At 35.2% G+C, this 25,386-nt stretch overlaps 1 protein-coding gene across 1 annotated transcript; it reads left to right on the forward strand.

Moving 5' to 3' along the window:
• The first annotated feature begins 1,834 nt into the window (after nt 1-1,834).
• Nucleotides 1,835-22,023, forward strand: LOC108776982 (protein Wnt-11b-1). Its single transcript, XM_018543756.1, has 5 exons — nt 1,835-2,183; nt 10,694-10,935; nt 13,460-13,812; nt 14,193-14,464; nt 21,780-22,023. The coding sequence occupies exons 1-5, from the start codon at nt 2,095-2,097 to the stop codon at nt 21,952-21,954; spliced, it is 1,131 nt and encodes a 376-aa protein (XP_018399258.1). The 5' UTR covers nt 1,835-2,094; the 3' UTR covers nt 21,955-22,023.
• Nucleotides 22,024-25,386: the final 3,363 nt, after the last annotated feature.

Here is a 25,386-nt window from a genome sequence, read left to right on the forward strand (position 1 = left end):
GGAAGGAAGACGAACGATCGGCACCGTGCGGACAAAATTGGCATGGTAATTAGCGAGGGGCAAGGGGCTCGTGGCTTCTTCCAATTGAAGCATACGATATATCTCGATGAAATTTGCTTGCGCTAATTGTGCCGTGATTTGCCGTTGATCGACATTAATGTATGCACATATTGGGAGAGAAAATATGCGCACGAGAGAAAGATTAAGCTTAATGTTGCAATTTATGAAATAATTATATGAAACTATGTTATTATACATATATATATATTATAATTATTATATTTTAATTACATAAATTATATTATTATATGTAGACAAATTATATTATTAATTTTATCCATAAACATTATAATACATTATAAAATCGAAACTTTAAAGACTCAAAATTATTATCAGAAAGCAGTTCTATATGCATTCATATAATGTAGGCTTACTTGTGATATGACTGTATTAAAATAAGAAATCATTAATTTTTTATATAATAAATGTATTCTTTTTAAATGCGAAGCTTACTTTTAAAGAAGAATTTAATTCTAAAAATGTACTATTGAATAAGAGCATATAAATGTTAAGTATAATTGAATCTAATCAAGGAGCCCAGACAGATTTAATACGATGAATCTTTTCTATGTGAACGCGTCTCTGTATAGTCGATACTTATTCGAATCCGATCAACAAATCGAAGCGAGAAAGCACCAATGCTCACCAGCCTTTAAATGGTAAAGGCAGGGATAAATTGTTTTGGCTCCGCCTTGTAGTAAAATAAATGATCACAAAGATACCGCCTGCTCGTTAAAGTCAATCCCGCGGAGGTGGTCTCCAGCCTCCGTTCATCTTCCTTTTTTAAGATATTATTCGTTATACATTACTCGAGATGTATAATTTTCGGTAGAAGCGAGCGCTAGGAAAGCCTAGTGCGTTGACAGAATTAATTAGTGACTGAGGTATAAACATTATTCGCGTTGATGGGCATAAAAATCTTCCCGTTCACATTGAGAGAATTATACAAATTTCATATAGCAACATTTTGGACTACACAAATAAAATACTAATGGAACATTTTATTTTCTTTGTAATTTGTACATCTTCCTTCGAAGATGCAATTCATCGGTTAACAAAAATACAATATTGATCGGATTTTATTGTAAGTAAATGTTCACTTACAATTAGTTACTATTCAAAGAGATGTGTAGTAAGACTTACAATTAGTAAATTTTTGTTCAGTGTACGAATGAAAAAAAAAGCTCTCTCGTGGGAGCGAGAGGGTTAATGGCAGCGATCGTCTTCTTCTTGTTCAGCGGCATCCCCGGTGTCGATCATTGGGCTCCTCGTACATCGAGGAAAGAGGAGGCTCAAGTAGGAGGCGAAGTAGGAGGAAGTGAAGTAGTAGGAGGACCTCCACCACCACCACCGACCGGCAAATCCTGTGGGACTGCTCCGACGGACACCTGTAAGCACGCAGACTCCCCGCCGAGCCAGACGTACGGTGCACGGTGAAAGTTCGCCGAAATCGACGCAGATCCTGAAGGATCCCTAGGCGTACCGTTTTCCGCCGATTTTAAAGAGAGTGGTGTCTGGTGTGTCTACAACGTGTGTTTGACAAGCGGTCTTTCTCTTTCTTATTCGCTCATCTGTGAGTCAACGTGCGAAGAAGTCTAAGAAGACTTCGCTGTATCTTCAGATATCGTTCGTCTTAATTAAGTGACCCAAAACTGACTCGAATCCGTCATCCAACTATTTTTGAAAAATTCATCGAGTCGATAATCAAATTCGAATACTAAATATGTAGCGACGTCGATGTAGGATTGACGATTTCGGAGTAGAAATATATAAAGAAGATAAATAAAAAGAGAATTTTCCCAAAATGCATTAAAGGCACAGTTCTTGAAAAGTCGATTTTTTAAATAATTTTACTTTGCGAGATTACGTAGAACGATGGACGGAATGAAGAGATCTCGAATCTCTTTGCGAAGCGAATCACGCCGCAGCGAGGGATGATCAGTGGTGTTTAAAAGACAGGACAGAAAATCGTCTTCACGATATACCCAAGGGGAGAGACGATGTCAAACTTTTAGAAATGCGAAACGAGGAAAGATGCGGATAAAGAAGCAAAGCAGTGCTAAAGTTTGGCTACTGCTACTTGTGTTGTTGCTGGTCCAAGATGGCAGATGTATAAAATGGCTGTGAGTACTCTAATTTACTTTTTGCAAATATTATTCGATCAGTTCTTTCGAGATCTTCTCCCGTTATGCTCCCTTACAATAAATCTCCGCGATAGAGTCTACCATTGTGCTGTGGGTCTCGACATTCGTGAACTCTGAAATGTCAATCGGATTAGCGCGGCCGAAATAAGGGAAAAAAGGTGTCTTATTATGTAAGAATAATCTCTAATCAATCATTTTTTTTTAATGAAAAAAGCAATCCCACTGATGCCATCAGATATTCACTTTAAGCGCAAATTTTCAATTTCGCTTTTCCGCCATTTTTGTTTATCGCTATTTAAATTTCTCTGTTAGAGTAAGATCGATTTGAATATTTAAGATAGCATCTAATAATTCTATTTTTTTCTAAATTTTAAAAATGCGTTGAACAAAAATATTTATAATTTCTTTTGTTTGCACGGAAATATCAATTTCCATGAAGTATCTAAAACTTCAACTAAATATAGATCTGAAATTAATTTTGTCAGACTATCAAAATATTATAGTTATAGGACATTCAAGTTGTTGCTAGAATGTCTAAACCATTTGCTCATCATATTTCAGTAGATAATTACTTTTACGGTCCAACAAAATTATATTTTTAAATTTATATCTATCTAAATTTTTAGATACTTCAACAAAATCGTTCCTTCCGAGTCCGAGTAAGAAGAAATTAAGTCCAGAAAACGGGCAATCTTTAATCATTCGGACAAAGTAGAGACATCCGAGAAGTCCTCCTGTGAATCCTCGTGATGACGAGTCCCATTTGCACTCTCACGTTCGCTCGCAGTGGCTTCGAATGAGTTCGAAGATTAATGTTGGTTCGTTAATGAGAAACAAATAGATTAGTGACCGAGGGAAACGCTTGAAAGTGCGTGCGAGGTAGAGGCGTAGCCTCTCGATCCTCGATCTCGATCATTATTTTCCTTGAATCGTAAGGAGATCGAAGGCGAGATTTAGGGGGCGATTCTTGGTCGACATAAATTTCGTACTCTCGAGGAATAAAGATATCGTTGGTGCTGCTTTATGGGCTGTATTAATAGACGAGGATGCTTCACGTTCGTTATCCCTTGCCAATACGTTTCGCAAATGAAAAGCGGATGATTACTACAGTGCCGGTTTTAGAAATGCTTCTCCTCGTGGTCAATTTATCGTAGCGCTTCTTATTTTTTAGACCAGGCAGCCTTTTTAATTATCAGAAGTACCTTCTTACAATTTTTCTTTCTTAAAGCAGAAATGACGTTTTTTAAAAATAAATTTATCAGCGAGCTTTTTTTCTAAGAAGATATTTAAACAAACTCTTTAAATTTTTTTTTTCTAATTGTTACCATGTCACTTTAGATCAAACTTGATCTAGTCTCTAAATCTATTGTTATAATTGTGATCGTGAAATGATTGCACACACATACACACATAAAAAGATCAATTTTACTGAACTACTTAAAAATGTTTTAGGTACAGATTTGAAAATAATTTTGTTAGACTATTAAATTATGTAGGAATCTCAAACATGATGAGCAATATTACAAAAAGTCTTGACATTCAGCAATCAGTTTGAACATCTAAAGCAATTCTTATAATTGTTTTGAAATTTCTATCAGATTTATACTTAGTGAATTTTTTAAAATTCCAACAAAACTGTTCTTTCCATACATACACGCACAAAAATCAATAAAATAATAGCGATTATCTAATAAAATAAAACAAATAACGAGTAAGAAGCCTAATCATGAATTATTTTACTACAGACATCGTTATTTGTTTTTCTTCATTTCTTTATTCAACTTAGGACTGTTCCGCAAGTTGTTCCTCATCACTCCGCAATTTCTATCAATCATCCCAGGAATCATTCCTCTCATCTGGAGCTGCGCACGGAAGACTCGTTAACATTCGAAGCAGTGCGGCCGATTGTCGGTTAACTCTCTTCCCTGCGAAGAGTTTCACGGTCTCTGGATATGCGTTAAATTGTCGTGCGATTCATAGGGGGTTTTATCGCATCGGCGAGAAGGAGGGCGCGAGGTGAGGTGACCACCCTGAAAAGGGGTGGGAAATGGGAAAAACGGAAACAGAGAGAAGGTTGAGCGGCGTTGGATGATGAATGGCGAAGTGATGGTGGTTTTGCGTGCAAAACCAAAATACGAGGGAATACGGTGCTAAGGGGTGGAAGGGCAGAAGATGATCGGGGAGTGGCACGAGGATGCCGGGGGGTGGAAGATTAGGGGTTGCCCACGGAATCGTGATTTATAAACGACGCTTTCTAAGAACTCGCCCCAGAAGCGAGGCCTCCTCGCGATTCTCTTGTTTATAATTATTGCGGCCGACGTTGACGGATAATTTCGAAGGGTGATCCAAATTCTCGCCGCTTTTCCTTTGTAGGATGAGTGGCCATCGATCTCGTTAGCTTAGGGAGCGTCCAACGAGTGTTGGACGATGATCTTTCTGCATTAAGGAGTGCCGGCCAGGACTTGATGCTTTCTCTGAAAATGGTAGAGCTTTAAACGAAGAGAAACGATGGGTATCTTGAAAATAGCGGCACCGATAGTTCTTCAGGTTGAAAACTAAGAAAGTTTAGATAAAAGTCTCAGAGATATATATAATGATAGACACGGAGAGAGAATGATTTTGCTGAAGTATCTAAAAATATAGTTGGAAACAAATCTAAAAATAATTTTGTTAGCCTATCGAAATATTATATAGGATATTATGTAGGATGCTCAAGAATGATAGACAGTGTTGCAAAAAATGTTGGCATTCTAACAGTAAGGTTGAGTTCTACATTAATGATCCAGCAAAATTATTTTCACGTCTGTAAACTTTTAGATACTTCAGCGAAATTATTTTCAAACCTAACTAAATTTTTAAATATCTCAGCCGTTTTTTTTCTTTTTTCGTATTGATGAAAACAGAAAGTAAATTTTTTTTACAAGGATTGCAGTTTTACATTCTACGAAGCAATATTCCTGATACAATTTTCTAATCTCGCGATTAAGAAAAAGTAACAATCTGTAATTCTGCATGGGTGTCTTACGGGTTCATTAATCATCGTTTGAAAGATCGGAGATCATATTGCTCATGGCTTCGAGACGACGTCACGAATAGCATATTCTCTCGCGGAGTGATCCGCGGCTCTTTCAGCAGGACCATGAGCGAAGATTTCTTTGTCAGGATCGAGGCCAAGGATCGATTTATAATAATTTACGCGTAGCCCTCGACAAGCGCCCGCAGGTTCGCGCTGAATCACACGCGAGTCGCTATTTATAAGATCATTCTTGACGAAGCGATCTCTACAATACATTGCTCGTAAATCACGCATTCTTAATGCAAGACGCGAGTTGGAGCGGCGGCGGATTGTATCGGTGCGACGCGACGGTGGAACTCGTGCGTCCCACGCGACGAGATCTTAACCGCGAGTCTCGTTAATTTGTCAATTGAAACACCAACGTCAAAGAAATTACAAACAAATTGATGCTAATTGCGAAACAGGCCTGAATCAATGAAGCTGTGTAATTCATTAAAAAGCTAAGTATTGTAAAAAGCATTAGAATACGATTGATTTACATTGGAAACGAAAATCAAGGTGTGTTAAATATTTTGAGATATCATATGGAAAGAATGATTTTGCTGAAGTATCTAATAATTTAATCAGACACAGATGTAATTATGTAAAACGCGATGTAAAAAGTCTTAACATTTTAGCAATCAGTTTGATCGTTCATAATTATTTCGATGGTTCAGAAATTATTTTCGCTTCTGTATCTAATTAAATTCTTACGTACTTTAATTTGCAATAATTTTCTATCCCTAAACAGTGTCGTCGCCGATTAAGAGTGACGACAAACTAAGCTAGTTGTCAATCTTTTTGGATTTTCTTTTCGTGCGCATCTCTCTTTATCCTTTTTATTAATCCTTATGCTTTTATGAAGAATACAATTCTAAATTGTTAATAATAATTAATATACGCAAATACGGGATCTGTTCAAGTGCTCGTGGGTTGAGGATGGCCGGGCCGACTTCACTTCTTTTCTCATCATCCCGGATACGCGTCTGAACAGCTTCTCCTTCAGCCTCCTGCAAACGGAGAGGCTCGTAGGCGCCCGCGCCTATTATCGGTCTCGTAAAAACTACGCTTTACGATTCCACCAGTCAAAACGAATTTCGAAAGTGCAGCCGGTCAATACCGTTTCAAAACGCGCGTCGCGACCTTTCGTTTTTTTTCGGTGAAGAAACCGCGCCATGCATTTTCATAAGAATGTCGCGTCACGAACGTCCGTGAACTTCCCACTGTTACGGGAGCCACAATCCTCGTAGAAACACGTAAAATGAGACAATAAATGGTGTGGATATCAAATTGTAAATTGGTAAAAAACGTTTTTATTATTTTCCTGGACGGTAGCGACACTGTCTGAAGACCGTGGAAGATCAGAATAGGAGATCGTCTCGTATCTTACTTGCTTTATGTTACAAGAGGACAATTTGTGTTTTACAGAGGAATTATTTTACAATGTATATGAACAATATACTTTGATCTAAAAAAAGTGATTTTTTCCCAAATAATACGATCAAATCTTGCAAAAGAGAAATACTCTGGCGAAATAAGTTTTAGTTAAAATTGTGTTTATATCTATTTACAAAAAATTGTATCAATACTATTTATGGAGAGTTTTATTGATAGTTAAATAGAGTGTGTGTTTATATTCTATATATTAATATCATTGCCAGTATTCCACTGACAATAGTACAAACACTAATTACAAATACTAATTACAATCAGAAAATTAGAATGGAAACATTTGAGACCATGTCATTAAAGTTACTTAAACACTTTATTCATAACAAACATTTCAATAAATATTTTAAAAAAGTCTATTAATTGTATAAAACATCTATTAATTGTAAGCAGAGGATCCCACAAAGAACTATAATTATATAAAAAATTGAGTTCCAGTAAAATAAATTAATTTTCATATATAATTTAACTTATAATGTGATGAACAAAAGATTTTATAAATCCAAGATTCAATAATTGATAATTGTTCAGTTATGGTGTATCAGAAGTGTAAAACTTATCATAAAGTTATTGATATTATAGCTCAAAAACTATACATTAGCATTTCTTATAAACTTTCAATAAGTATACTTCTGCCAGGGTATTGTCCCTTGTGAAACAAAACAAAACAATGGAATTTTAACAAATATCTATTGACATGACACGATACTGTATGCCGAGAAACAAGAAGGAAACGTCAGAACTGTTCATGACGGAGATAGTGATTAAACAATGCGATTGCGAAGCAGCGAGGGATGAGCTAACCGTAAATCGTCCGCGTATCTCATTGTATTTCGTAAATTATTAGCTGCGTTGCAACGAACAATTATATCACGTACTGAGGCACTCTGTAAATCACTTTGCTCGTTTCCACTTTGCCGTCGCATTTTACATTCCTATGAGATCTCGATAGATCTTTGTAACGAGTTTCACTTCATTACTGCAAGATATTTATCTTGGATAAATTATTCATGTCTTACTCAGTGCTTATCGTGCGTTATTATCATCTTATTTAATCGGTCGATCGACTAATCTAGCAGTGCGAAATTTTATAGTAGCCAATTAATTCTGCAATAAAAATTATCCTTCGCCAATCGAATCTTTCGTTGACTTTTATTAACGTTTCCAAATCTTAGTTAATCCATATATCTGGTACAATCTTAGAAATTAATTGAAAGTAAAGTGCACAATGTGTCGCTTCAGGCATTGCGATTGGTCTGACGTTCTACGCACTGCCGCTGACAATTAATTATCTAACGTGCGATAACAAATAGTCACGCATTCGTCTTGAGAGAGCGGCTCGTAAATTACTTCGCGCGCAAAGCTGCGGGCTAAGTAATGCATATAACGCAGCTTAAAATCGTATCTAGCTACATAAGTGGCCTGTCATGCATTCTGCTAGACTCGACCTGGTTGCAAATCACTGTATACGCACCGATTGCCCATTAAATACTGTACCATACTTCGACTGTCTTTCCGGGTGCTAAACGATCTACCTTGTTAAGCCTCGATATTGCCTATAGGAAAGGTAGCTCAAGAGTGTGATAATCGCAAGATTGAAGAGTCGATTGTTATCTTAAGTACTAAACAAAGCCTTAATTAATTTTCTTAACGTACTTCTCAAAATGACTACTCTTTCTTATGATTTCTTACGATACCCTAATACGTGATGTGTGTCGCAGCAAAATGTTGTGAGTGCAAAAACTGTAAAAATGCGTTTTATCGTGAATAAGTTCTGTATTTTATCAACAATATGCTGTACAATAAGTACATTTGTACAATTAGTATTATTACTTAAATTTTTACAATATTTTTACAATTTTAACGACTTTAACATGATCTTTTTGGTAAATAAAAATTATTTAATTAAACATTTTTGCAGAAACTTTGATCATATTCGTCTTATGTATCGCTAGCGAGTCCAAAATCATAATTGGGATCTAACGCGACAAAAATCATAATTGGGATCTAACGTGAACGCCCGGTTACGCTTTCTAATTTTCGACAAGTGTATGTTATCTCTTCACCTGTCACTTATTAGAATCTCAGTAAAATTATTACTTAACTTTTACAGTGAAAGCAAAATCTACTCTCGAAATGCACACACATGTATTAACTCGGAAAAGATAAATTTGACGCTGACTAATGAATAATTTGCCTTTCACTACATCCATTTAATATTGACAGAAAAAAATACAGTTAAGATCATCCACGTTGGTGGTCGAATTTGTCCGAGATTTAATTCCTATTCTGCATTCAAGCGATCAATTAAGATATCAAGCCGATAATCGACCCTCGCGATACGAAACGCGGCACGCAACATTTATTATTTTGTCAGCGAATTATGCATGAGTTCCTCGTTAGTCGATACCGGATCGTCAAAGTAATCATCGCAAAGTAGAGCCTTAATGAGCTGATAATTTGAATCGGATATTTATGGCTCGTAAATAATAAGTATATCGTGGAAATTCTTATAGACCGCTCTCGGGAGAACGTTTCCCTTCTCGTTTCTTCTTTTTGCGAATGAACATTCGCGAGGGGTGCGAAGCTCGAGAATTTGCGAAAGCTTTGCGCCCTTCATGTATGCGGCTTTAACGAGCCGTGCGTGCGAAGAACGAGCTCGCGTTACCCTCATAAAGAGATGTAATCTTTTAACTGCCATCCTTGTAAGATATATTCTTCACTTTGTTTTTCGTCGAGATATATTTTTGCTTCGATGCAGTCAGAGCATTGTATAAAAATATCTATGTGTCCCAAGAGAACCTGTGAATTCAACGTTATATATTTCTTTTAAGTAGGTGGTCTAGAGATACGTATGGTCTAAAGATAGGTTTATTGTATATAAGAACCCGGAAGAGTCAACCACTGCAATGCTGCGGGTCTTATGCAAGGCATCGCGATTTCACAATGGGTCGTAAAGCAACGCGAGCGTACGCTCGCGAGCGTTTACGCGGAAATTAGATTCCCCGGGTCGGGTCGTAACGCGCGCCCCGAAATGTCATCGGGAGGGAATGAACGAGCTCGCTGTGACGGTAATAACGAATTAGAGAACCACGGGCTTTTGATAGGGTAATTCCGAGGGTAGGCTCCGTGACACGGGGTTGGCGATCCGGCCATTCCCAGGGTTGTTACGTCTAGACACGGCGGGGCCGCGTGCACGGGTCATTTCGACTTTCAGGTGTCCGTAATTATTATCCCCAACGTGCGCTCTCTCGCGCGTTGCGAGCCGAGAGTTTTAGCTACAGTATATTCAACCCGCGGCACTTAAACGTGAGCCCTTCTCAGCCTTCGCGCCCTATAATTTTCGAAATTCACCCCCTGATTTACGGCTCCGCACCGGGACTGTCTACCAAGAGAGGTGGATCGCTCACGGCTGCGTCGGCCCTTCGGTTTGATCGTCCGACAGAGTTGTATACATACCGAGTGTTCCACCCCAAATTCCACGGTCGCATGTTTTAGAGTGTTGAAAGGAGTGGGAGAAAACGAGACCATTCGTTCTAAAAACTCTCACCTACGAGACCGTTTGCTGTCGAATCTTAACAAAAAATACAATCTTTGACTAAATTGTGACATATTACGAGAAGCAAATTTTATATCCATGCAGCAGAATATACATTTTTGATATAAATTTAAGCTTGGTTTTTATTTTCAATTATAGACTTTTATCTTTTTGATCCCAAATTGTTTCTAATAGAATTTATAAAGGTTAAGATTGAGATTGGATTCGAATTTGACAAATCAAAGTAATTTCAGTTACACTTGATATTGGTTTCCTTTCTTTTGATTGATTAAATTTTAATCCGATCTTAATCTCTATTAATGCAAACAAATGTGTTCAGATTTAATTCTTCCTTAATAGCTTCTCTGAAGCTTTTCGGTAACCAATAAACACGTTTCTTTTTGCGGTGAAAAAGTCGCATATTTAGACAGAGATCATTGTGTTTAGCGGCCTCGGTCGCACCAGCGACACGCATACGTGGACCAGAGAGGCGTGCACCAGTGCGAAAAGCGCGGGTCTGTTGGAGAGGAAACAGGCGAGGGCATGCAGGGCTGCGCCGGATGTGATGCCTGCTTTGGTACAAGCCGCTAAAGATGCGTCAACGGTATGCCAGCAGGCTTTCAGACACCGCAGATGGAACTGCAGCAGCATCGAGCGCGCGCCCGACTACACACCTGAATTGCTTACAGGTCTGTTTGCGACTATCCGCGTATTATCCAAACTACATCATATTAGCAGAAAACCTTTTAACATGTTATCTGTCCAGCTTTTATACATTTTTTGTGTGCTAATTAAATTTCATTATCATAACTTTATAATAATAAAGTATTTATAATTTGATCAAATATCCTCACGAGTAGTATTATTATATAGTGCACTCTCTTTTTCTGTACTGTATTACCTTATTTAGGTCAGTTAAAATCCTTAGAGAAATTTAAGTAAATTTATTGTAAGAGTATTAAATTGGTTGGTAATTAATTACTTATTTTAAATATTATAAAAGTACAATTCTCTTAATAGTGCATACATTAAATACTAAAAATAGGTAATTAATCACTAACCAATTTAATCCTACAGTATTTAATTCTTCTAAAGAAATTTTATGTTATTTTTTTATATTAAAAAAAGTCTTTTAATAGCATCGGTGATCACTATAACGATTAATATATCAATTGCATACTTGATAAAGCTAATGATATAAAACATCCGTATAATTCCATGAGAAAAATCCAAGTATGATAATTGCAAAAATTGACTCCTTGTCTCGAAGGGTATTAAAGATACGAAAGAAGTTGACAAGAAAAAAACAAGGTATTAGATTGCTCTCTTTCAAAGATCTGCAATTTTAAAATTAGTACTGATTAAAAATTAAGTAAGTAATTTAAATAAGAAAATACGCTGCCTGTCGACTTTACTCATAATAGATTTATAATCGCTGATTTTTGTGCGACAGAGGGACGCGAAGTCGATGAAGGTTTCCGATGGAAAATGTATCGAATATCCTTTGAGGAATTCTGACGTAAATAGGAAGACCTGGCGGGCGCGTCTCAATTAGCGATCATTAACAAACCGTAGCTCCCCACGGTCTTCATCCTTCCTCTTCGCGACCGGGCCTCCGTTGGATTAATCGCTCGCGTTTCACGATGATTATATTGTAAATAAAAGTGCGCTCGAGAGATCGAGATATCCTCCGTTAATGAGAAAACCGAGAAGCGCCAATGAGAGATACATCATACGACCACGAACGTAACTGTTCGCCGTTGTATTTTCCGTTCTCGAGAATACGATAATCAGCTTTTCTTCAATCATCTCGATTGACGAAGGAAGAAAGAATTGCATGGTCTTTAAACGTCAAGAACGTCACGACAAAATCTGATTTGACATCGTTATAATACATTAAACATAATCCGTGCATAATTGTTAAATTAAATTGGAATTAAAATTTAAAGGTATACATTATTAAGCTAATATTGGCTAATAATAATTATTGTATAAAAGATTTGCTGAAAGAATTTAAAAACTGAACTAGATACAGATCTCAAAATAATTTGTTAAACAATCAAAATAACGATATAAAACGCTTAAGCTAATTGCTACATAAAATATCAAAACCTTTTGCAAAAAAAGAACGTTACGCTTGAGTTTCGTACATAATTATTTTGATGAATCAACAAAATTATTTTTAAATCTGTACCTAACTAAATTTTAAAATATTTCAGCATAAAAAACTTTCATACGTATATATATATATACATATATATACTCTCGAAAATTTTTAGAATAAAATCTAATTCTAAAATCTCACTCTTAAAAATTGAATCTTTTTCAACACTGGTTTACTTGTCATTCTTTAGATTTCACTGTAAAGATTGTAGAGAGCAGGGGAGACCGAGTCTCGCTGGGACAGATTTCACAATTTCAGCATTAAGTCTTTTAAATAACTGATTATTATGATTAAACTATGCTAACATGATAGAAAGAACCTTTTTCTACATTTTGATGCTACGATTCTGTATAATATACAGTTTCTTTGTAGTAAGTGTAATACGAACACGCTGCATTGCAGCCAGCTTGCCCCGATAGTTGGTAGATATTATACTACGGGACAAGTTGTTCCATGATACCCTGGACAATTTTTTATATTTTATATATATAAGTATACGTAGTACACTATAAACATCGATAGGTACGTCTCACGACTTTCACGTGCAAAGTATGAACGATAGCACATCACGCTGACCTATGATGATCATGCATAAGTTGCATTAAATATGAATCAACGTATCCCATCTTTACATACATTTGATTTTAATGGTTTTATTATATCAAATTATCACTCAAAATAACATGTCGTATAATAACAAAAACTTTTCTTTCAACTGATAATACGTTATTTAGATTTATCTTTTTAAGCTAAAAATAAGTATTAATACAAAATATTGAAAAACTCGAAAATCTACTTCATGCCGCTTGAATTACAATACATTTTTCTTTTTTTTTTAATTATATAATACTTGTTTGATTTAAATAAAACTTAAGGACAAGTATATTATATCTATGATATAAAAAGATATATTTTGCAGTAACTTTTCCATTCTTTCTTTTGCCACAAATATATAAGCTAAACGCAATGCTAACTTACTTCTTGTGCCAACCAGACCCGGTCTCCCCTACGTTTCTGATTTTATATTTCAATGAACGTATGTATCGTAGGAACGAGAGAGCAAGCCTTCGTCTACGCGATGTCGGCCGCCGCTGCGGTTTGGAGGCTCGCACGCGGATGCGCTTTGGGGAGCCTGGCGGCCTGTTCTTGCGCGACCCCACCGCGAAGAGAGCCACCCTCGCCATCCGCGCTTATCTCGCCCTCATCCTTCACTACCATGTCCGTCTCTTTTGACACGCTGTCCGCGAGGAACTCCTTCAAATGGGGCGGCTGCGGAGACGACGTGAGATCCGCTTCGAGGATGGCCAAGCGGTTTCTTCAGGGTGCAACGCCGCCTGGTATCGGAGGGACCGCGAAATTTATGCACGCAGTCAATATGCATAACAATAGGGCTGGTCGGAGGGTGAGAGTTTGCGATATCGCAAGTGTTGATAAGTAAGAAGAGTGTTAGATATACAGAGGTGGTCTAATTTAATTTTTTTTTTATTGTTTTTAAAACTTTAGAAAAAAATGTGATAAAAAGAAAATGAAGATTTTGCCTGAATAAAAAAATGAAACCAGCAAATAATTCTATCGACAGTCTTAACAACAATTGAAAATCATTTTTCATTGCTTGTGAAGTTCGAATCTATCAATAAAGTGAGAGGAATATTTCAAATCGAGATTTTGCCTGTAATATAATAAGTAAAGGAATGAAATCAGCCAATGATTCTATTGTCTGTTGAATGTTTTTGATTTTCGAATAAAATTCAATATAATCGCGATTAACGCTTCGTCTGATAGGCGGTCGAGCAGTCCTTGACTTTGGAGTGCAAGTGCCACGGGGTGTCGGGTTCCTGCAGCGTGCGTACTTGCTGGCGCGGTCTGGGTGCATCAGGACCATCCGCCGCCGGAAGCCGTTTGCTACGCAGATACGCCACTGCGGCCGAGGTCAGGCTGAGATCTGGCGGCAGATTGCCGCCTCTGTATCACCACGATAATCTGCTCTATACCACCAGGAGTCCAGATTACTGCTTACCAGATAAGAAGAGAGGCAGCCTCGGCACGATAGGCAGGTCAGATGTGTTCACTTTCGATGCAATGCGTAAAATTAATATTTAGTATCTCCGGTCTATTTCGTTTTTACCAAGATAATTATAAGAGATAGAAACAGAAGCCTTAGGCTGGTATACATAATCGGTTTTTATACTTAAGAAGAAACTGTCTTAAGTACAATCTCTCTCTCTCTCTCTCTTTAAATGTCATAAGTCAATCACAGAACAATTCGTATTGGCGATTCAAGACATTATTTAAGAATAAGAATAGGCTATAAATATCGGCTTTTATAGATATCTCTATGGAGGTAAATAGAAAAATATATGAAATATCTACACAATTTCAAAGATGACTATAAATAGTTGTAAATCTTACATTCAGGAAATATAAATTTTTTAAAATGTGTGTGTGTATTCAGCTTTATTAAAGTAGAAGGTACACGCGGAAAGAATGATTTTGCTGAAGTATCTAAAAATTTAAATAAGTGCAGATTTGAAAACAATTTTGTTAGATCAAAATAATAGTATAGAAAACTCGAAACATAATGTGCAATACTGCAAAAAATTTTGACATTTTAGCAATCATTTTGAGCGTCTTAATTATTTTGACAGTCCAACAAAAGTTATTTTTAGGTCTGTATTTAGCTAAATTTTTAAACATTTCAGCAAAACTGTTCTTCTTATATAAAAAATATGAAAGATAATATAGGGACATTACTCCTTTTAAAGCGAATATATTTTCAGGATAAAACTCGTTAGAGCTCGTAAGTCGGTTTAACGTTCACTCGTTAAAAACTCTTAGTTCACGAGCTCGTGTGATGTACATAATATAAATTTTACTTTTGATATGGTCTCGATATCGAGTGAATAAGTGTCGCGTAAAGAGGCTTGAATTGCATTTTAACGTGACTGGCAGTGCACGAAGAGGGATTTATCAATTGCGCGAAAAACTCTTTCTTCATGCGTCTCCCGTTCATTAACGGAGCGAAGAACTTAACGAGTCCACTGCAAACGATGTTGATTATCGCGTTAACTGCTTCGTTAAAATAAGAACCAGATGTATAGGCGAAGAATGTGCAATGTTCTTCCGTGTAAAAAAACATGAATTATTTTTCCTTCAAATATCTTTAGACCCCAATAACTTTTGAGCTAACGAATGAATGAAAAAGAGAGAGAGAGAGTAAAAGTTTAGCTGTCACGTAAAGGTGCGAAGATGCCTCTCTTGGTTCCTCTCGTTCCTCAACAAGAAAAAAAAATGAGAACAATTTGGCAGGTAGAAAAGTATGGGTGGCTTCATATGAAGGGTAGACATGAAGGGCAGGCAGGATGTAAGGATCAGCCGACTACTTTTTTCGGTAGCCGCGGGCTGGAGTACCTTCTTCTTCTCTCGAAAGTAGTCATACATTCTCGCGATAGGTCGTTAACTTCTCTCGTAATACGCAAATTATTTATTTTCCTGTAATTTATCTGTATTGGAGACCACAGAGAGAAAGAGATAAAAGCAGTCGCAGTCCTTGAAAATTGTTTCTTCGTTAAAAAAAAAAACCGATTCTGCTGAAAAAGCTAAAATTTTGCTGAACACAGACGTAAAGACAATTTTGTCGAAACATAAAAACTTACATTGGCAACTCAAAAGTAATACACGTATACACACATAGAGAGAAAAAAATTTTAGACCTTTCAGCAAAATTGTAATTTCCATGAATTGATTTCGGCTGTGTCGCTAGAAGCAATTTCAAGGATCGATGTTTATCCTCTTTTATGATTTTTCTTACGGAGTTAGTGCGTAATTTTGTTTCGCGTAAATGCACCGGCTAATAGTGAGCTCGTGCGACTTTATTGCACGTACTAGTCTGGTTATATAGGCAGGCATGTAAAAGTGCGAGAAGCCATTAGCACCGCCATAAGCGCGACTTTTATGAGATGCTCAGGTCATCGTTGATTGCGACTTCCCTTTAAGCCCGCTTATACTCATCTTGCAGTCGCAATCGAAGTATTCCATCGATCGTTATTTCAAGATAGTATCGGTGAAGATCTTTTCCGTGTGTTATTTTACAGCTCGCACTTTTTGCAAAAGTCGTTAGCAATCCTCAATAATCGCTAACGATCTACGAAAAACTAGCTCGAATAATTACGACAGCCAATTTTGCTTCAGCAATGCAAACCTGTCTTTTCTTTTATATTAATGCTTCTTGTATGTTTTTCATGAATGTAAAATATGCGCCACATAAAATTTATTTGTCTACAAATATTTGCTTTGATGAAAAAACAAATTTTATACAATAATAAATACATATCAATATTAATTCTTAATTCATTAATTTTTTCTGATTCCGATTTGACCGTTGCTCAAAGCAAAAAAATTACTTTACATTTTCGTAAAACGTCTTTTTTTTCATAGTATTCATATATACAATGAAAAAAATATATAAAATTTTAATAAATATTTATTTGAATAGTTCTAGATAAATTTTATTAAATGCAAATTTATTAAAAGTAAACGAATATTTACTTGGTACAAGAACTATTAATGTAATTTATTTACTATAACTAAAAGGATATAAGTTAGAATTATTCAATCAAATATTTATTACAACGTAATACATTTTTGTTAAGTGTAGTTCATTCTTATTTCAAAATCATCTTAAGTGATGTCTCAAGATATTAATATGCCTCTGTGATTTGTTTATGATATCTTAAGCCTATACTTAACAGTCTTAAATATAAGAATCAACTATGAATACCAGCTATACAGTATTAGCCAAAGGCGTCGGGCTGTATCGAGTACTAATAAAATTTCCTTATCCTGTCGTTTCTAGGCGACGTAATACCTAGCCACACGCGACGAATTTCTTTCTGATTCTTTCGATCTCGATTAATTACGTCGTAGCAGATAGCCAGGTTTATTTATGCAAGCGCGCCAGTAATTACGTGCGTGAGGCGAGAATAAGAGAAAGATAGGGTTCTTGGAGATAGGGTGCGTCTCGCCATCTAGACGACGCTCGGTCGTCTCGAACCTGTTCTCGAAACCGAATGAACATGCATGTTTTACGATGCCTTGTTCAACAAACTGTTCGCGCAGCGCGAATGCCGTTACGGCAGGACCCATTCACGGTCTTGTTGCTGTTTTTTTTTTCCGCCGTCACTACACGTCTGAGAGTGTTAATGCTAATTTTTGCTACATGTCATTTTTCGAGTTAGAGCTACCGTTCGAAGAGTTCTTTTGGAAAGAATGCTTTACGGCCTTCCGAGACGTTATTGTGTCGCGAGATTTTTTATGGACACGGAATGGATATTTCCTCGCGTCAAATTGAATATCGAATTGTCATTCTTTAAATTCTTTGAAGTGGAATCTTACCGTAAAGAGTAAAAATTGAGTCAGTCTTGAAAAAGGGTAGTATAATTTTTAATTTTTAATAAGATTTCTCTGAGAAAGAGAGATAGAGAGAGAGAGAGAGAGAGTAAAATATACTTTACAAGTTTTAGAAATATTAGATTATGCAGATCTAAAAATAATTTTATTAGACTTTCAAAATAATTGTATAAGCTGCTAAGCTTGATAAACAATGTAAAAAATGTTAACATTCTAGTAACCACTTTGAACGTTCAACATAATTATTTTTGTGGTCTAAAAAAAATTATTTTTAGATCTGTATTTATATAGCTAAATTTTTAAATACTTCAGCAAAACTATTCTTTGCACTTGTCATTTGTGGATCGTAAATTGTTTCACAAATTGTTTTTAAATGAAATCATCGTATATTGGATCCTATACGTTTAGGTCACGAATATATATTAACTAATTTATTGTGAGCGCATCAAAAAAAGACCGTATATCTGCTTCAGAAAGAATGGCGGCATTTTGTAACACTGTAATTGCATTCGTTACGGATTTTCCGGCGGTAGAAAGGAGACGGCTCTCCATCATCCTCAAATTATCCACGCTTCGCTCTGCGTGAGTTAAGATCACCCACGGCATTCCGGAGATGATAACCAGGATCATAAGATGCAGGAAGTAATGGACGCGCGTGGCGGTTCCGGTGAATCTTTTGTCTCGTTTTGCTCGGTCTATAAATCGCGTCTCATTGTTCACAATTCGTTTAAGTATCTTCGCGTTGTAAGAAACGATGCGAAATAAGATATATGCCCGTATAGATTACGTATTGGATGTAAGATGTAAATAAAACAATTATCCCGACTTGACTACAATAACCTATATTCTTGTTGTAGATTTAATGTTAAATTCAGGTTTTAAATCCGATTGTAATTTATTCTATAAATAGAATATAAATAATAAAATATAGGTATTGTTGATGCAAAAAATTTATCGCTTTTCTAATAAATTTTAAACAAGGAGGTCTCTATAGAATTTTCTAACAGATGATTAAAGTATTTTTAAATAAACAAAAATATTTCTAATTAATAAAAGTATTAAAATTTTTAAATACTTCTGAAAAACTGTTCTTTTTGTAGAACTGTTGGTCTCTCATTGTAATTTTATCTCATTTAAAATTTGTTCATAGACTTAGCTATCTAAACAGCTTATCCTTGATGACGTTATGAAAATCGAGAATGTATTCTTCGTCTTATAACTGGACAATCCTTTCTAGTTTTACGAGTAATTAACGATCATTATAGTTTATCAATGAACGAACCAACTCTCTATTCCTTCGATCAATTAATATCAGCCTATCTAGCCCGGATATTAGTTTCTTTCGACGCGAACGCAATTTTGTGCGTCGCTATCAAACTCCACGGCGAGATTTATCAGCGACGCGCGACGTGCTTTTCTCGTTCTCTCCCTGACGACGCGTGAACAGGATTCGATAATTTCGTGAGGGACGATTATCGTGGGCTCTAATCCAACGACGTTTGTTTCGGGCACGCCGATATTTCATTCGCCGCGCGCTGATATATGGCGTCAGGTTCTTTGGGTCGCCACCGACTCGTCTCGCCGGTTTACAGCACACAACCCAGTAATTATAAGCCCGCGTATAATTATACAAGTGGGCGTGGCGAATGTTTATCACGCCGTGTTCGACCAGTGTTCCGTGTCACGACGCAAGGCTTCCCGAGAAAGATCCTTTTCTTTTTCTTGACGCCGCGTAATTTACACAGTAGTCTCGATCGCCCGCAAAAGCGGGCATCTTCAGTATCTTTACGGCATCAGAGGCGGGCGTCATGCAAATCGATTAATAATGGAGTCCGAGGAGCTTTAACGAAGTAACCGGAGGAGAAGTTTCGACGAGGCCATTGAGATAATACAGCCGACCGTTATGAACCGTGAAGATGAATAACTCTTGCGAGTACACTAATTACACGCGTTTCCTCCCCGAAAGAAACGAGGAAGATATCGCTGTCTAATTATGGCGAACATGAAACCGTTTGTAATATCAGGTATAATTGCGATTAGATAAAACGATAATATCAATAATATCAGGAAAGAGTATACTGGTATATGTCAAAATTAATTTAAACAATATTTCATCTTTGATAATATGACCAATCTTTTCAAATCTTAATTTTTCCTTTCCACGATATACATCACACTGATTTTTATTAATATACCTGACCATTTAATTATATTTTATAATTTTTATATCATGCGACTATTATCAGGTTATTCCAAAATTTACTGCGTTAAAATTTGTACTTACTATAATTACAAGTGGATACATTATTAGATCGGTAACAATAAAATAAATCAAATAAAAAATCATCCCATTTTTGATAGAAGCAGATCTATATGGTGTTACGCTTATTATTGTTCATATATAGATTTATTAATTTACAAGTCTATGCACAAATGTATTTGTAAATTTACAGATTTACAATTATAAGGAAATATATTAGATTGATAAGAACACATCAAATAAGAAAATAATATATTAATTGTAAATCTGCATGCAAATATAATTGTAATTCTACGTAGTATAAATGTGTTTGTGAATCTACATAAAACTATTATTAAATATCAAATTTTGATCAAAAATAGAAATATTTTTATAATTCTTTTGAAGCTTTTACGGGTTTGTCTTTAAAGGTGCCAAAGGGTTTGCGGGTTATCTATATCCGTGTCATAATCCATTGCTAATGTCAACGTTCCGTGTAAACCTTTTGCCGTTGACTTTATCAGGAGCGCACTAAATATGAAGTGACGGCGATAACCCTTTGGCACCTCAACAGGATGTTTTCTCTTATTATATATATTTGATTTGAATTATAAGGTGCGTTCAGCAGAAAAAGCAATAAGATTCTTTAATATGATTAGTTGTACATTTAGATTCAGCAAGGAACTAAAAGCAAGAAGCAACGCAAAGCTGTTTCTTCTACTGAACGCAGTCTTGATTTTTAGCATGGCACTAACAGTGAATTTTGAAAGTTAAAGAGAGTGTCATATACTTTTAATATACAGAGAGGGGCATTTAAAACAGGTCACCTGAATAACTCGCTTGTTTTTGACAATAGAAGAAAAAGTGTCAAATAAAAGTTGCTTGGTTTCGAGGGGCACATAATGTGACGTCAATAATTGTTTTTTTGATGGAGGCGCTAAAAAGATATGAAGGTCACCTCCACTTTTTTAAATGAAATTATGTAATTTTTTTTAGATAACGTGATTCCTCTAATTATTTTGCATATAAAAGTATTAAGATAGAGATACCAAAAAACTAATAGTTTTCGAGATATTTTACACTTTATTTTAATACATATTGACACAAAATGTTAAATAACTCGTAAACTGTTGACTTTTTGATTATCGTACCTTAATACTTTTGTGAACAGAATAATGAGATAAATCAAATGGTGTAAAGAAAACACATAGTTGCGTATTTAAAAAATTATCCATTTTGTATACATATTTTTTTTAAAGCAACCATGTGTTTTCTTTACACCATTCGATTTATCTCATTATTCTGTTCACAAAAGTATTAAGGTACGATAATCAAAAAGTCAACAATTATTTACGAGTTATTTAACATTTTATGTCAATATGTATCAAAATAAAGTGTAAAATATCTCGAAAACTATTGGTTTTTTGGTATCTCTACCGTAATACTTTTATATGCAAAATAATTAGAGGAATCACGTTATCTAAAAAAAATTACATAATTCTATTTAAAAAAAGTGGAGGTGACCTTCATATCTTTTTAGCGCCTTCACCAAAAAAACAATTATTGACATCACATTACGTACCCCTCGAAACCAAGCAACTTTTGTTTGACACTTTTTCTTCTATTGTCAAAAACAAGAGAGTTATTCAGATGACCGGTTTTAAATGCCCCTCCCTGTATATATTTTAGCTGTGATTACAAGACGGGTAAAAATTCTTTTGCAGACAATGCAACGGCAGCAGTTCCGGTTATGAGGGCTGCGAATACCTTTGTTGCAGCCGCGGCCACGTGACCAGAACTGAGCAGATCTACGAAAGATGCGACTGCAAGTACATCAGTTGTTGCTATGTCAAGTGCAAAACATGCAGCCGAATCGTGAAGACGTACGAATGCAATTAAGAGTAACTCAAATTGTCCGGGACAATTAGCGGCAGAGATGTGTAATCTGCTCGATGAAGAAATAAATTCGCGTGCATGAGCTGCACGTTGCAAATTAAGCGTAAAATTAATAGACGTTACAAGATGCGTTCGCGTGAAAGTCGCAAATTCTGATTCGGGATGATATAATTATTTAGGCGATAAATTATTTACCGTAAATGTGTACAACTCTCTCTCTCTCTCTCTCTCTCTCTCTCTCTCTCTCTCTCTCTCTCTCGCGCGTGGCGGTACGTAGTAGAAGAGTTATTTATACCGTGCTACTTGCTATTTATTCGATGTGTGCGCGTGTATCGCGGCAGATGATTGCAAATAAACGCGTTCATTCCCGCCGACAGACTCGCGGAGTTAAATGTAAATCGGCGTCGTCGTGATGATCATCGATGTGTTATCGTCGTCGCAACTTCAAGAACGTAGATCAGAGCAGTGTACATAGAATGCTCGATATTTCGATGTAACCTTACATTTACATTCTGCAAATACACGTTGCTTGGAAATGACGGTTGACTTTATCCTTTTTCCTGATTCTCGCAATATCTGTACCTATATATATATATATATATATATACAATTTCACATACGTTCGTGTCGAATATATTGTACGGCAAGATTCAATTTCCAAACTGGAAAACTTGTGCTTGATTATGAATAATTCAGCAGTCGAGAGGCAAAACGTCGTGAATTCGTTTCGCCGGAAACGGTGGTCAGATATACTTATGCCTTTGAGAGAAAAATTTCTTTCCTACTATAAACGAAAGATTTATGCTTACTCCAATTTATAGTTAATCAATGTGTTACATTTAATGTAGAACTACTTTACGAGTAGTATCGATAAGTATCGCTTTTTAAGAAATACTAAAATTATAGTATCAATTAGAATGTGATGTTTCTTTATGAGAGTTACATTTTTCACATTAAATGTGATGTTAAATTATACGAATCTTTCGATATATTTTATTGAAACCATATTTATCTACTAATTGGAAAGTCAAGTAATAACAAGATGTTTGCGATCTGATTATTGCAATGTGACAGATCTTTAGAAAAATTTATTAATATTGTAAATGTTAAATGATTAGTAGTGATTATTTAATTACATGTTTTTAAATAAATTACATATTTTGATTAAAATCACACAGTATTAATTATAAGAAAATTATTATATAAAAATTTTTTAATATTCAAAATAATTTATCATTAGCTTATATATATATATATGTAATTCATTTTCCATGGGCTAATATCTTTAAAGGTATTATATATATAAGTAGATATATAACTGGATTGTGTGTGTAAATTCTAATAGATAAAATTAAAACTGTAAAATATAAATACAATTCAATTTCTACAATATAAAATATTATTTTATTTATTATATTATTTGCAATATTAGTCAATAATGCTACTAGAGTAGATAAAAATGTATCCTTGTAGCGCATTATTAGCTAATATTATTTATTTTCGTACTAATATATGTATTTAATATGTCGCTAATGAATTATGTTACTCGGGGATTATTAAATCTTTGATAAATATATCAAAATTTTTTCAAATATCATTTTGAGACGAAATTTTAATATCAAAATGTTAAGGCTATAATAACTTTTAAATTATAAGCGTATAAAATTAACGAATCATATCGTCTCTTGCCTGGACCCATATATGTATGTATAAATAAAACTTGTATGTGTAATATATACATATAATATATATATTAGGGATGTAACGAATATTCGCTTTCGCATATGCAAAAGCGAAACTTTCGCATCATTTTAGACTTTCGCTTTTGTTATTGTTTTCGAATCTAATTATGCGAAAGTTTTAACGAAAGATTTTGTCCGGCCCGCGGAATTCGCAGCTTCACCGAGGGCACACTAGATGGTGGGAAAGCAATTTACATTTTATTCGTTGGTTTGCGAATTTAAATAAGCTAATAAATAATACTTATTTTTACAAAGTATAGTATACAAGGGTGTCCGGTCAGACCTTTCCCACCGCATACAGGAAGGTAGATGGGATCGAAACAAACATAAAAGTCCTTTACCGTTTAGCGAAATTCGTAATAATAATCGAGATATTAAAATTTGCATTTGTACTAATGAGAGCGCTCCGATAGAAACACTCTGGCCACTCGAGGTATAGCCCGGTCCAATTTGTCAAACGATGGTGGCGCCGGCCGCGGCAGTGAATTGGAGAGGTAGGAGGGGAAGCGCGCAATTGTTTAGCGCCCAGCACGTCTTACGAGACCCTATATCAGAGTCTGGACACGAGCGCGATTGTGGCAAAATGCTACGAAAGAGAAAGATATATATATACACTATCTTCGTCTATTAATTCTAACCTTAACGTAATGTATATATTTGTATATTCTCTTTTATTTAAGTTAATAGCGTAAAAAATATTAAATCATCGATGTCGATGTATTAAATATTAAAAATAATAACATTAAATAAATATTTATAGTAAAAATAGTAATATTGTAATAATTCAGCTGTCAAAGGATATGCAATGAAAAGATTTCCTAAAAATCCTGAACGATGAGTTATATGGGTAAAAAATGTTAACCGAGAAGATTCCGGGTACCGACAAACAATTCACTTTTTTGTGAAGTTAGTTAATATTCGTTAAAAAAAATAAAAATGTTCTAAAATTTTATGTATATTTCTATCCTATATGAATTTATAAGGTTATCGACGTTTGAATTAGAGCGGGAGTTGCCACAAACGACGGACCAATCAGAAATTGTCTCTCTCGTGTCCAGACTCTGGTATAGGATCTCTAGTCTTACCGCACCTAGAGAACCTCTAGTAGAGAGAATCGCCAACTTGGTCACGTGACCAACTTCGTGATTGGCTGGAAAAAATGAGCAGATTTGGGTATCTCGACGCCAATGCATTGACGTCAGAACATATGGCGGCCCCAACAAAAAAAAAGTGTAATAAAAAAAAATGTGTATACATATATGAATTAATAAATATTATAAGTAATTAAGAATTAGTATAGAATTTTATTTGCAGCATAACCTTGGCGTTTACTTTTTTTATGATAATAATTGGAACATTATATGATATATTTGTTCATCAAAAGTACATGAAGGAAAATGCAACAAGTAATGGCAGTAAGCATTATGCTCAAAACTTCGAAAAAAATACTTTTTATTCCCACGGACTACTTTAAATTTTAATACGCTTTATTCTTTTATTTCCAACAACATAGATGCACGTGATTTCTTTATACAAATTATTTAATAAATTTTAAATCAACAATTTTAATAGTAATAATTAATAATATAAAGTTTTTGTTTAGATGTAATTTTGTATAGGTACATATAATTTATTTTTATAAATAGTTTTATTTAATATTATTTTTACCGAAAAAAAGTTATACACAAAAAAA

Source organism: Cyphomyrmex costatus, unplaced genomic scaffold (genome assembly GCF_001594065.2).
Source record: "Cyphomyrmex costatus isolate MS0001 unplaced genomic scaffold, Ccosl1.0 scaffold398, whole genome shotgun sequence".
NCBI lineage: Eukaryota > Metazoa > Arthropoda > Insecta > Hymenoptera > Formicidae > Cyphomyrmex > Cyphomyrmex costatus.